Source organism: Orbicella faveolata, unplaced genomic scaffold, assembly GCF_042242905.1.
Source record: "Orbicella faveolata isolate gen_17 unplaced genomic scaffold, um_ofav_v1 contig_25, whole genome shotgun sequence".
NCBI classification, from domain to species: Eukaryota; Metazoa; Cnidaria; class Anthozoa; order Scleractinia; family Merulinidae; genus Orbicella; species Orbicella faveolata.
Genome location: NW_028301553.1, coordinates 2,015,001 through 2,027,500, shown reverse-complemented (window position 1 = coordinate 2,027,500; position 12,500 = coordinate 2,015,001). Strand labels below are relative to the sequence as shown.

At 38.8% G+C, this 12,500-nt stretch overlaps 2 protein-coding genes and 1 pseudogene across 3 annotated transcripts in view; 2 read left to right on the top strand and 1 right to left on the bottom strand.

Annotated features, from left to right (window-relative positions):
- LOC110040021 (calcium-binding protein 39-like) overlaps positions 1–11,230 on the top strand; it is an 18,262-nt gene extending 7,032 nt beyond the window's left edge. For both annotated transcript variants that reach the window (XM_089293109.1, XM_089293110.1), the window contains exons 3-11: positions 423–483; positions 867–970; positions 1,938–2,056; positions 4,705–4,873; positions 5,515–5,574; positions 7,349–7,414; positions 7,699–7,842; positions 8,248–8,353; positions 8,978–11,230. In XM_089293109.1, the coding sequence (XP_089149235.1) occupies positions 423–483; positions 867–970; positions 1,938–2,056; positions 4,705–4,873; positions 5,515–5,574; positions 7,349–7,414; positions 7,699–7,842; positions 8,248–8,353; positions 8,978–9,036 (888 nt within the window). In that variant the 3' untranslated portion in view covers positions 9,037–11,230. The remainder of the gene's footprint in view (positions 1–422; positions 484–866; positions 971–1,937; positions 2,057–4,704; positions 4,874–5,514; positions 5,575–7,348; positions 7,415–7,698; positions 7,843–8,247; positions 8,354–8,977) is intronic.
- On the top strand, positions 2,063–4,698 carry LOC149108540 (uncharacterized; annotated as a pseudogene).
- A 1,099-nt stretch (positions 11,231–12,329) lies between the features above and the next one.
- LOC110040653 (lactadherin-like) overlaps positions 12,330–12,500 on the bottom strand; it is a 7,172-nt gene continuing 7,001 nt past the window's right edge. The window contains exon 4 of the mRNA XM_020745926.2: positions 12,330–12,500. This exon is cut by the window's right edge and continues 30 nt beyond it. Within this exon, the coding sequence (XP_020601585.2) occupies positions 12,390–12,500 (111 nt within the window). The 3' untranslated portion in view covers positions 12,330–12,389.

Genomic DNA, 12,500 nt, shown 5'->3' with positions numbered 1-12,500 from the left:
TGCATTGCACATACTGTGCTGCCAGCTGATCGTTGTGTATCATTTGCTTTGTATTTTGGCGAATCTTTGCAGATTCTCGCCCCTTCCCTTCCCGTCCCTCCCTCCTGGTTGCTGGTCTCTAGGTAAGTATGGGTCAGGTAAGTTGTTTCCACTGATTCAATCAGTGTGATGGTGCCAGTTACCGGCCACTTTTGGGGGTGGTTCCCGCTTCCAGCGTTGCCATGGATACCTCCCCTTCCGCGTACGGCTTCTGCGCCCCGCTAACCTTTCAGGCACTAGTTCCCAAGCTCATCTGTTGGTGATGAGTTTAATTCCAGGCTACGGGTGTATAATTTTGTGGTTCATTTTATTTTTGTCTGTCATATCATGTAACAAACAAAATTCTGATTTTTCACTTATTAATCATACATTATTTCCCCTAGGCTTTAGAAGATATTGCTAAACAGTTTAGTGCAATTAAAACAGTCCTGTTTGGATCTGGAGGTAGTGTGCTTCACCCCGTGAATAATCTGTTAGTTATATATTTATAGCATCATGAAGATCAAATGTGATTTGAATTTGTGGAGGCAGTGTTCCCAAGTGGTTAGGGCGCCAGACTTGAAATCTGGAAGTCACGCATTCAAGTCCCATTCTGACCACTTGGCTGGAGTTCTCAGTAGAGCCCAGTTCAATTCCTCTGTCGTGCTAGTAAATAGCCAACTGGTCTGCCTCCTGACTGTTCTGATTTTTAAGCTTGTTACATGTATGTGTAGTCCATATACTTTTTTTTCTTTCAGTTTAAGTGCCATGTGTGTGAACTAGCTAAGTATAGATAAGCACATTGACCACCATAAACAACAACATTTTAACATTTGAATTTGTTCTAGATCAACCTCCCCTGGCAGAAAATGTGGCTCAAACTGCTCAAGAGATGTATAACACAGATCTGTTTGGGCTTCTTGTTGAACACCTTCAGAAACTAGATTTTGAGGTACATGTAATAAAATAACATATTAAACATTCCACTTTCACTTGCTGTCCAAGGCTCAGAAGTATCTGTGCCAAGGTACTCAGTGTCTAGAAAACATTACTGTAAAAATACAACAAAAATACTTGGAAATTTTATTCTTGTAAAAAAGATGGACATGTAAGGTTTGACTTTATCTTTGTTGCTCGTGGCTCTTGGCTCTTGTCTCTCTGAATGATGCCCCCTAGAACCCCCCCCCCCCCCCCCCCCTGATGTGATGCTGAGTGAGTTGTCAAAAATCATCAGATATGGATGTAAACATTGCTCACACAATCTGTGCCACATTCTGTGCCACAGTCTGTGTCACACAGTATGTGCCATCATAGTAGGGTGGGGCTTGCAATGGCTAATTCAAAAGAAAATATGTAATTCAGGGTTTTGATGGTTTTTTTGCGCAGGTAGAGAAAAGACATAATTATTAATTATTACCATAAATTACAACAGTAATGCTCTGTAAAGCCCAGACAACAAATGTGGTGTTCCATTTCAGCCGAAATAACAATAAGCTGCAAAATTAGACTTTTCGTGAGTCCTGTGCAAGATGGCAATCGAGCAGGGTCTCAAGCCCCCACATTGCATTATTTTACCTTCAAGATCAATAGAAACTAAATTATTCTGAAATTTTGGCACAACTGGCTCTGAACACTGAACACAATCTCTGCAGGCCATCATTTTGCTTCTGTTTACAGAAGCCCATCACAGTTGGATAATGTCACCATGCCAACGTTATGATATTAATCTCAGCCAATTAGTATTTTGCACCCAAAATTTGGAAGCACCAATTCAGAATTTAAAGCAGTATGGGAAGGCTCTTCTTCCCTTTTCCAGTTACAGGCATTTTTTACTCCTCAATCTGAATAGGGTTGAACAGTCTCCTTTAGTACATTTCTGAGTTCATCCAGTTATGCTAACATTACATTTTATCTTTTAGAGCAAGAAAGATGTTGCCCAAATATTCAACAGCATTCTACGGAGGCAAATTGGGGCTCGCCTTCCCACAGTTGAATATTTGCTTGATAACAAGGAAGTATTGTTCATGCTTGTGACGGGGTAAGATGTTGAACAGTTCAGTGTTTAGACTCACTGCTATATTTTTGTGAGTTACAATTGCTATAATTATTGACATGCTTGCAGAACTTCTATGAAGATTTATTATCAATCCAGCTGAAAAATTGAAACAAAAACTGTAAGGTGCTTAATATGTTTCCTTGACAACCAAAATAGTAAACTCCACAAAACAAGTACATTATGCACTCTAATCACTGGTCCCGAGGGAAGCAGTTAGTTTTGTTTTCCCAAGATTCTTGATGTTTCCTGAGACAAAGTGAAAAATAAGTAAAGAGGCACACAGAATTCAAAGTATAAACAGAACGGGCAACAATAGCTTCCATTGTAATTGGTGGCTGCCGGGCAACATTTAGATTTAGCGATTGCCACATGACCATAAATCAAACAATAAGAAACACATTTGACCTTTCTTGACTATCTACAGGTATATTATGAACCCACAATGCGACCAGCTCCCAGCTGGCTTGATAACTCAGTTGGTAGAGTGCTGCACCGGTATTGTAGAGGTCATGGGTTCAAATCCTGTTCAGGCCTGAATTTTTTTTTCAGACTTGGGCATTAATTTCACAACTGCTTAAGTTTTCTGTATAACTGTGATTATTATTATTATTATTATTATTATTATTATTATTATTGTTATTGTTATTTTCACATTTTTATTGCTTTTGCACACACACAAAAAAACTTTACAACCACATAACTTTCATTAAAACTGTCCTACTAACATTAGCATGAGTAACTACAATGACTGCTAATACTTTACTACTGCGATTATCAGTCGTGTTGATCACCTGATGAATCATCAGTCATGTGACTCCCCTCCCCCTCCCCCAGAGTCTGCAAGTAATAAGTTATTAGTTATTAGTAGTTTTAGCTGACAAATTTTTAACTGTGTGTAAGTAAAGATTATCTATCTGTCTAAGTAGACTAGAGTGTATTTGAGTAGAGTGCAGCACTTTGGTACTATTTAATATATAATAAATATTGATATATATAAATTGTATATTATATTAATGTATATCATAAATAAATAATTGACAAGAAAGTTGGCAGTTACTTGTGATAATACATTGTTCGTGGCATTGTTGCTTCGTCAGTTTTCACTCGTGAATTTGTGCAGTTAGGAATCCTTATGCGATATAAGGTGAGATTGCTGTTATCATTTTGTTAGCGAATGGGACTTTGAGCACAATGCCCAGCAAGTTTGCCAAGCAGAAAGGTCTCAGATGAGTCCCTTGGCTGGGACAAAATGAACTGCTTAAGACTAGCCACGAACAATGTATTATTAATTAGTTCGTTTTCACCATCCTGGATCGGGATAGAGTTGACATCTTCTTGCGACATCTAAACAGTCAACAACCATCAATCCATTTCACCATGGAGATTGAGAATAACAGCAAGATCGCCTTTCTCAACACGTCAGTTTATAGAGAAGCGGATGGCCACCTTACCACCAGTGTTTACAGGAAACCAATGCATACTGATCAGTACCTGGCGTATGATTCACATCACCCTCAGTCAGTAAAGCACGGTATTGTGAAGTGTCTATATGACCGGGCTAAACGTCTCGTGACGAAACCACCAGTAATTGCTGGAGAGAAGAAACATCTGTCATCTGTACTTGTTTCTAACGGATATCCCTCTTTTGTACAGAAGATCACAAAGGCACGAACAACCCCAAGAAGAGAGCCTATCGTGGAATTTAAATCCACTGCCGTTTTACCTTATGTCCAAGGGGTTTCAGAGTCTCTCCGCCGCTGCCTAGAACAACAAGGCATTCACACTGTCTTTAAGTCCGACACAACACTTCGGTCACACTTAGTGCGACCAAAGGACATCATCAACCCGGCTAAACAAGATGGTGTTGTCTACAGGATTCCCTGTGAGTGCGGCAAAGTCTACATTGGGGAAACAGGGAGATCTATGCAGGAGAGGATCGAAGAACACGACAGGGATATACGACTCGCCTGTACCCAGACCTCCGCCATTTCTGAACACACCCAGGAGACCGGCCACTATCCTATCTGGAATGAGGTCAAGTTTATTGATCGAGATCCTCATTAGTACACACGTAGGGTCAAGGAAGCTATTCACATACGACTTCACCCTAATAACATCAACAGGGATAGTGGAATTGAAATTCCTGAAGCATGGATGCCCACGATCAAAAAACACAACAACAGGAGAACAGTACAACAGCGGACCACTGAGGGAACAGCTACTCACCGGAACAATGGAACAATAGGAGGATCAAAATGCACCAATCACAGCCGACCTTTGTGCTATGAATGATACCATGCAATCAGTCGACCTTATCGCCTGAAGAAGACTAGCAGTAAGCAGTCGAAACATCGCGATCTACATCTCAAGTGACTACGTCGTGAGACAAATGATAATACACTTTATTATAATAATTATATAATTTCCATCGCCAGAGTTTGAACATCATTTCTTGTCAGCTCATTTCCAAACTATTTTATTGCAAACTGTTTTGTTTTATACAGCTTGTAAGCTCCCTGGATACAACCCACCCCTTCCCCTCCCCTCCCAGTATAAGCCCACTTAAAACCCCTTACAAAGTTGTCACCTGTTTGTATGTACAGTGAATTGATGTTGCTTTGTCTTTGTAGGTATGAAACCCATGAAGTGGCTTTAAATTGTGGCATTATGCTAAGGGAATGTATGAAATATGAGCCGTTAGCTAGAGCTATAACTAGTGATGACAGATTCTTCAATTTCTTTGAATATGTTGAAATGTCAACATTTGATATTGCATCAGATGCATTCACTACATTTAAGGTAAAGTGTCATTTAATTAATAACCTATAGTTTTTCCTCCTCCTCCATTTCTCTTTGTTGACGATCCATAATGGTTATTTTCCCACACATTATGTCCTTCTAGAACGATGAACGATCTTTGCTTCTGTAGCATTCAACATAAGAAAAGAAGTCAATCCATCCTTTTGCTTTGCTGTTAATTGATTCTCTCACATCGGAAAAGCTGACCGTATTTGAAATCACCCTATAGTGCATTGAAAACCCTTGATCATTGACTATGTCATGTATGCCAGATCCTTCGTACCAGTGTCTGGCCACCAAACATTTGCATTTGGCGACTATTTTTTCACCTATTATTATTTATTGGCCCCTTTCCTAATAAATGGCCCCTGAAAAAGCTCTTCAGAGGCCTCTTTGGCCCTCAAGTAAAATTTTCTGGCTGAAACACTGGTTAGTTGGTTAGTGAGTGAGTGAATTAGTTTATAGTCAGTCAGTTAGTCAGTCAGTCAGTCAGTCACTCAGTCTAGTTAGTCAATCTTTGCAATGGCAGAAAATGCGAGGCTGTTAATGACATTTCTAAGGCAGGTGATGGTAGGAGATTAAAGAAATAAATGTCTTTACATTGTTGAGTGTTTAGTAGGTCTCTTGACTTTCATTTACAGGATCTACTCACAAGACACAAAATTATGTGTGCCGAATTTTTAGAACGCAAGTATGAAAAGGTAGGGAGAATATCATAGGAAATATTTCTGTTGTCTGCAAGAGACCCAAATGCTGGATTGGAAATGACCGCATTTATTTTTAGCACCACACGAATGAACAATTCTTTTGTAACACACATTAACCTCGCACAACCTTTTTTTTACTTCAATCGTGAGTAAGAAAAAGAAGTGCCCTTTAAACTAAACAAAAAGGCTTCTTTCTAAGAGTTAACAAACACATCTTTTAACATCTCCAAAAAACCCATCATAAATGTTTTTCATCAGCATCTCCTGAGTGCAATTATTATTTCCATACTTAAAATGCCTGCATGCTGTTAACAGATACTAGATCTATACTTTTGATCTTTGCTGCTGTGCCTTAAAGTTTGTGAGTAATGCAAGGCTGTGCTCTAGCGGCATCAGTGGCTTCAGGCAACTGGCTTCCATCTTAGGGCGACAAGAAAAACATACCTAGTTGCCTGGCCAGGCGACCTCCTATTTGAGATTTAACTTAGAGATGAAAACAGTCTCACAATTATTTGTCTTTCTCTTTTTAATTTCTTGTGATGTATTGAAGTTTACAAGGCAAAATGGCTCAATACAAAATGCTTACACTGTAAATCCATCCGTGAACTCGAAACCCCAGGGGTAGGGGGGTACTCCCTTATTTGGGCTATACGGGGATGTGCTGCTGGACCGCGTATGAATTGTTGTCAGTAAAAAAAATTTTCCCACTCAGAAGCATAGAGGGAAAAAGGACTTAATTTTTCTACATGTATATATCAACCATTTTAAGTAAAAAATCTGTTAAGTTTGTCTTTCTTTGTGGACTTTTGACAACAGTATTATAAAACGTTGCATGTACATGTAACACTTTTATCTTTGGCATCTGTAAAGAGGATAATTGCCCTAGAAACAATGCAAGATATTTTTATTTTGAAGGTCAACTGGTTATCATATATTAATTAATCAATCGATGTTTGTTTTTTGTTTTTTTCATTCGGGTCACCAGGCTTGACTTCTGGGCACCCTAGCCAACAAGGTTGGGTGCCCAAAGGGCTCCCTAGAATTTTTCCTAGAACACAGCCTTGGTAATGACTTCATATCACATTTCTTCTAAATAATTAAAGGGCCTCTGGGTTAGTTACGTCCCTAATATGGAGGAAAGTGTGTGAAGTGTACAAATGTGTGTATGGTATCTGTTACTTTGGAGGTGGTGGGGGAGGGGGGGGGGGGGGGGGAGAGAGGGAGGTAGGAAGACTTCTGGTGGGTTTTCAGATGTAGCTGCTTTTTATAACCTTCGCCCTTTAAACTACATGTAGCAGCCTTTCTTTAGTTGTCTGCTGTTTGAGTCAATAGGAGGGAACATTAGCCAAAATTAGATATTTCCTATATAGAGGATATTACACGGTGGCTCGAAGATATGAATTTTATGTTCTCGTGGCAAGAACAATATCTCACGAGTGAGCGAAGTGAACGAGTGAGATATTGTTCTTGCCACGAGAACATAAAATTCATATCTTTGAGCCAACGTGTAATGTTCTTTTTATTATATGGAGAAACCAATTCAACAAAAGCAAAAGGCGGGAATCGTGCCGTCATTGAACGATACGACACTCACAAAGGTGACATACGGAAAATACGCCACGCGGGTCCCGGATGAAGTGGCGTATGGAATCTACGAGTGGTTTAGTTCCCAGTAAAACACTCTTCTCCATATAATAAATGTTGTTATACATTCATTTGGTGTGGTAGCTATGTTAATTTTTCACATTTCTGGTTATGTTACTTGTAGTTTTTTGGTCATTATTCCAAGTTACTGAACTCTGAGAATTATGTTACGAGAAGACAGTCACTTAAGGTAATGTATTTGCAGTTTGTTGTCATTAACACAATACAATATATTCATTAGTACATTAACTACAAGGGAAAAAACTGATCCTTGTACTGAGATGATTAGGTTTTAACAATCAATTCAGACAACGTGATCAGATCATTAATTTAAAAGATAGTTCTTTGAGCGACTTTTTTACATGTATAGTGTACTGTAGCTGATCCACAAAATAGTGCCTATATGTAAATTGTTGTGTCAAAACATGTCGTGACTTGTTTGTGTTATGTTTTTTTTTTTTTTTTTTTTAACAGCTTCTTGGAGAGCTGCTGCTGGATCGTCACAACTTCACCGTGATGACAAAATACATCGGTAATACGGACAACCTGAAGCTTATGATGAATCTGCTGCGAGACAAGAGTAGGAACATTCAGTTTGAGGCCTTTCACGTGTTCAAGGTCAGATCATTAAAAAGATGTGATTACTGCACTTGCCAGGTTCTTGTAACACAGGAACAAATTAGAATGATTTGCTGTTAATCATACCGTGTTATCTTTTTCAAAATATTTGCTACCTTACATGTACATTGTAACATCTTTGCACAAATGTATTCATTTATCAACTCACAATCTATGATTTTTTGTGAAGCCTAGCAATTCAATACCCCATCTTTATGATATGTTCCCTGCATGTGAGTCAGAACTGTTCAAATTCTTGTCAGTGATATATGTTTGTTCCAATTTCCTACTTTGGGTTCCTGCTTTCTTTATTGTGAAAAAATCTGAATGTCATATCATCTATTTTGTTTATCAGTAATTGATGGTTTTCAATTGCTAGGGAAATGTTTTGTTTGTAATTTGCAGGTATTTGTTGCAAATCCCAATAAAACATCACCTATCCATGAAATCCTGGTGAAAAACAAAGAAAAGCTTGTGGAGTTTTTGACCAGCTTCCACAATGATAGAACAGGTATTTAACAGTACATTGTACAGTTCCAGAAAATTTTTAATACACTCCCCACCGAAAAAGGGATTGGAATTTCCTGGGGGCACGAGAGCAGGGAGGGGGAGGGGGAGGGGGGGGGGCCTGTAAGACTGAAAAATCTAAAGAAATGTCTGAAACTTAATGGGAATTTCCAGAGGGGTGGGGGGTCCTTCCGTGGGGATTTATGAATACTGGACACTCAATTTTGCTGTGTGGTTACCCTGTGAATATTGAAGACATGATCTGTGTGCATGTTTTGCACTTGGCAAGCGAGTTCTTATGCCCTGGAGGGGGGAGGGGGGGAGTCTCATACGAAAAGGTTATTACCGTTTTTAGGATCGATTTCCACTGGTCTCTCAAGTCCGGTCTACTAATGCAGGCTCCCTTTCTGAACAGCGGCTGGTAATTAAGCCTTGTTGCTTTCCAGTTGGTATCTTTTAGAGGTCAAAAAAGCTGAAGCCATGCCCAGATAGTCTCTTTTGGAGGTTTAATTCAATTTTTTCGATGAGCGTCCGTGACCTTTTCATACAGGAGTCTTTCCTTCTCCACCCCCTGCCCATCCTCAGGTTCTTATGTCGGCTGATCATGTGTTGGCTTGATTCCTTGCAGAGGACGAACAATTCAACGATGAAAAAGTCTATCTCATCAAGCAAATTAAAGAACTGTAACCAAGTGCACATGGCCACTGTGAACTCAGAATTGAGAGAACATGTAGATTTTATTTTGTAGTCAATGTCAAGCAGATTTTTAACTCCATTAATCTTTACCATGTCTTCAGTTAGGAGTTGCTTATGTAGTTCTTAACATCTGGACCGCGTATTAACCGAGAATGTTTATACGGTAGAAGTTAATGTCAGGGACAGAGCTGATTTAGCACGGCAGCAGTGAAAAAACGTCTTTGAATAAGACAGAGTACAGTAAGCAGTTTTTGTGTGCACCGTGTAAAAATATAACTAATGACCAGTATATTATGAGTAAGAATGCATGGTATTCACAAATGCCATCATCCCTGACCTTTGTCTTGTTTCCAAGTGAAGGTGGAGAAATTACTTAGGCGAAAGTTGTATCATCGGCTTGGTATGTTAAACACTGAATCAGTTTTAATTTTGAACTTTACAGTTGAAAAATTGCTTTGCTACACCTGCTAGTGAATGAATTGTTTATTATTGCACAAAAAAATCAAGCCTTTTGTCAGTGCACAGTTAGGGAAACTAAGACCATTGTGTATCTGTTCAGAGTCCCTTTTGAACACTTTTTCAATGTGTGTGTGCTCCAGAATGCTCATCCGTTGATAGAATTAATGATATTATGCAAGCAAACAAAACAATCTTATAATGTGTTTTCCTTGCAACTGTTTTCTGTTATTATGTTTAGGGAAGACACTCAATCCTAGCATTGTCTCATTTTTGTAAGACCATAGAGACTCAATTTGTCACTGTATCATTTACAAATGATTCTTGTAGATTTGGAAAATCAAAGGCGTCCATTTATGAATACAGTAAGACCTGCCATAATTCCATCCAAGTATAGGATTGATTATACGATAGCTATTGGTCGTAAAAACAGCAGAGTAACAGCAATTTTCAAAAAGGAAACACGATTTTTCATTCTACAAAACAGGTTTCGACATTCCTATTAATTATCATGTAAACTTGTAGTGTTAGTCTTGGGAATATGTTTTTTTTGTAATACTCATTATTGGAAATGCTTGTTGGTGAAGATATAGCGGGTGTGAAATGATGTAACAGCGATGTTGAGTACTGTAAAGTTAACCACATGTCGATATTATAGTTATGGGTAATTTAGTTTTCTTGATTGTCGCGTTATTGATAATTATTTTACTCGCTTCACATAAAACTTAATCACAATGTGGGCCACGTATGTATACTAAATCTGTGTCCCTACGTGAAGGGACACCTCATTTAGGGACACTTGACATTCACCGAGGAAACACTTCACATGAAGGGATCATTTGTACTTGTTTCATCCAGCTATTAATCCACTTCTTCAGTTAAGACGTTTATAACGAAAACTTTGCTTTTGACACATTTTGGAGTGAGGAAACTCCAACCGTAAACACTCAACGTTTTTTGTATGTTATTTTTAGGGACCATAGATTGAAGGCTCTTCAGATCAACAACAGTGTTTAGCAGTGTTTACTCTGTTAAAGCGGCTAATCTAATCTTGTAGATTATATAAAGAGCCTTCACTACATCTGCATAAGGGTGTGTAAGGGGGGGGGGGGGGTGAAGGGGGTCCCGCAAAGGGGCCTTCACTCTGTAGTTCCGTCCAACGAAATTGTACAAAAAGTGTTAAGTGATCATGACTGTAGCGTCCGTGTCGTACAGTTGCAAGTAAAACTGACGAGTCTGTATTATAATAACTGCATCAACAAGGGAATGGGCCCAGTCTACGGAAAAATGTTTGGGCCGTGTTTTAGTTCATTTATATCCACGATTACGGCTCTAGGTTAGGCTTTCGTATTTTCTTAGCCTTCAGCAGAGGTTGTCAAAAACGGGCTGAGGTAAGGCTCGATTACCAGCCACTTCCGTGAAATGAGCCCGCTTTCACCCCCGAAAAGACTTCTGCGGAACTTAGAAATAAGTTGCATCTTGAATGTGCCCTTACAGACTTCCGTGCTTGTCTCTTCTCGGAGAGGAACGTGACCGGACCCGAGAGAGCGGCGGAAATCGAGCCTAGTCTAAGCTAACACGACACCAGTTGATGTCATTGTTAAGTGAATATGTTCTTGGTATGGAAAATTGTTCCCCAGATAATACGTTGATCCATCTTTTAAAGTTTCTACTTGTATTTTGCTTTTTAACAAGGATATAAAAATAAAATCATCCATATTGCATTGCATTGCAATACCGCTTGATTTATATTAAATTGCGTTCTGTCAAAAAAGGCCTTGATTTTTCGTATGTAAAACCTTTCTTTTTAGTTTTTATAAGCCGGCCCTCTCAATCACAAGTGCTATTAAGACAATTATAAAATTCTAAAAAGGACTCAGTATTCTCATGTCTCTCATCAGTGGTGAAGATTAACTGTAATACTGATTTGTTGGTGGTAAAGATTACACTTATTGATCTCTTGCCGGTAAAGATTACCCTAAGGAACGATTACTCTTTACCAATCGACTGGTAATCAGGATGACCCTGACTGATTGGTCCAATTGAGGATGAAGCTTATTTGATCAATTGGAAGCACAGATTACCCTTTTTAATTTGGTGGTAAAGATAACTCTTATTAATCGGTTGTTTCAAAAGATTACCGGTATTGATCTGTTTGCTGGTAGAATTACCCTCTATTAATTTGTTGTGGTAAATATCATTCTTATTGGTCAGTTAGTGGTAACGAATTTGGTGGTAAATTTCATTCTTATTGCTTAGTCGGTGGTTGGGATGTGGCCAGTATTGATCCGGTGGAAAAGATTATCTTCACTGACCTGTTGGTGATGAAGATTACCCTTGTTACTCTAATAATCGCTTGTTAATGCTCTCGTGGGTTGGTCGTAAAGATTTAAACCTTACTGATCTGCTTGTGATAAAGGTTTTCTCAATGTTGCTTGCGGTGTTGCAACGTTAATTTTTCAATGCTCTCATTTTGGTAACACGGTTAGATGGATCTTGAAGTTTTCCTGTAGATTCCAGTGCTATAACATTGTCTAATTTACCGTTCAATGAGATCACGCCCGCCTTATATATAAGTACTTCGCGTACGACCAGAAATTAATTAGCTTTCCCAGGTTAACTCCTTCCAGGCGTTCAGTTAGTTGGGGCGCAGCGCGAAAAATGGCAGAGAGAATAAAGGCACAACGCCTGGAAGAGACTAGAAATCAACTTGATTGAAGTAGACCGGTAGGACTGCAAAAAAAATAACTAACTAATAAACGAACAAGGGTGAATAAACACGAATTTATATTAACAGTGCTTTCTATAATCATAACATGGCTTTATCATTGTTTTTAGTTTAATTTTAATATTTGAATTTCGATTTAATTTCCATTATACTTGAATGGTTATGTTCTAGTCCCATACAGCTCCATTCGTAAGGCGATACATAGATGCCAATCACTTGGGTACAACCTCACAACTGACACTTCAAATGGCTCCAGGTCATGTCTCACAAC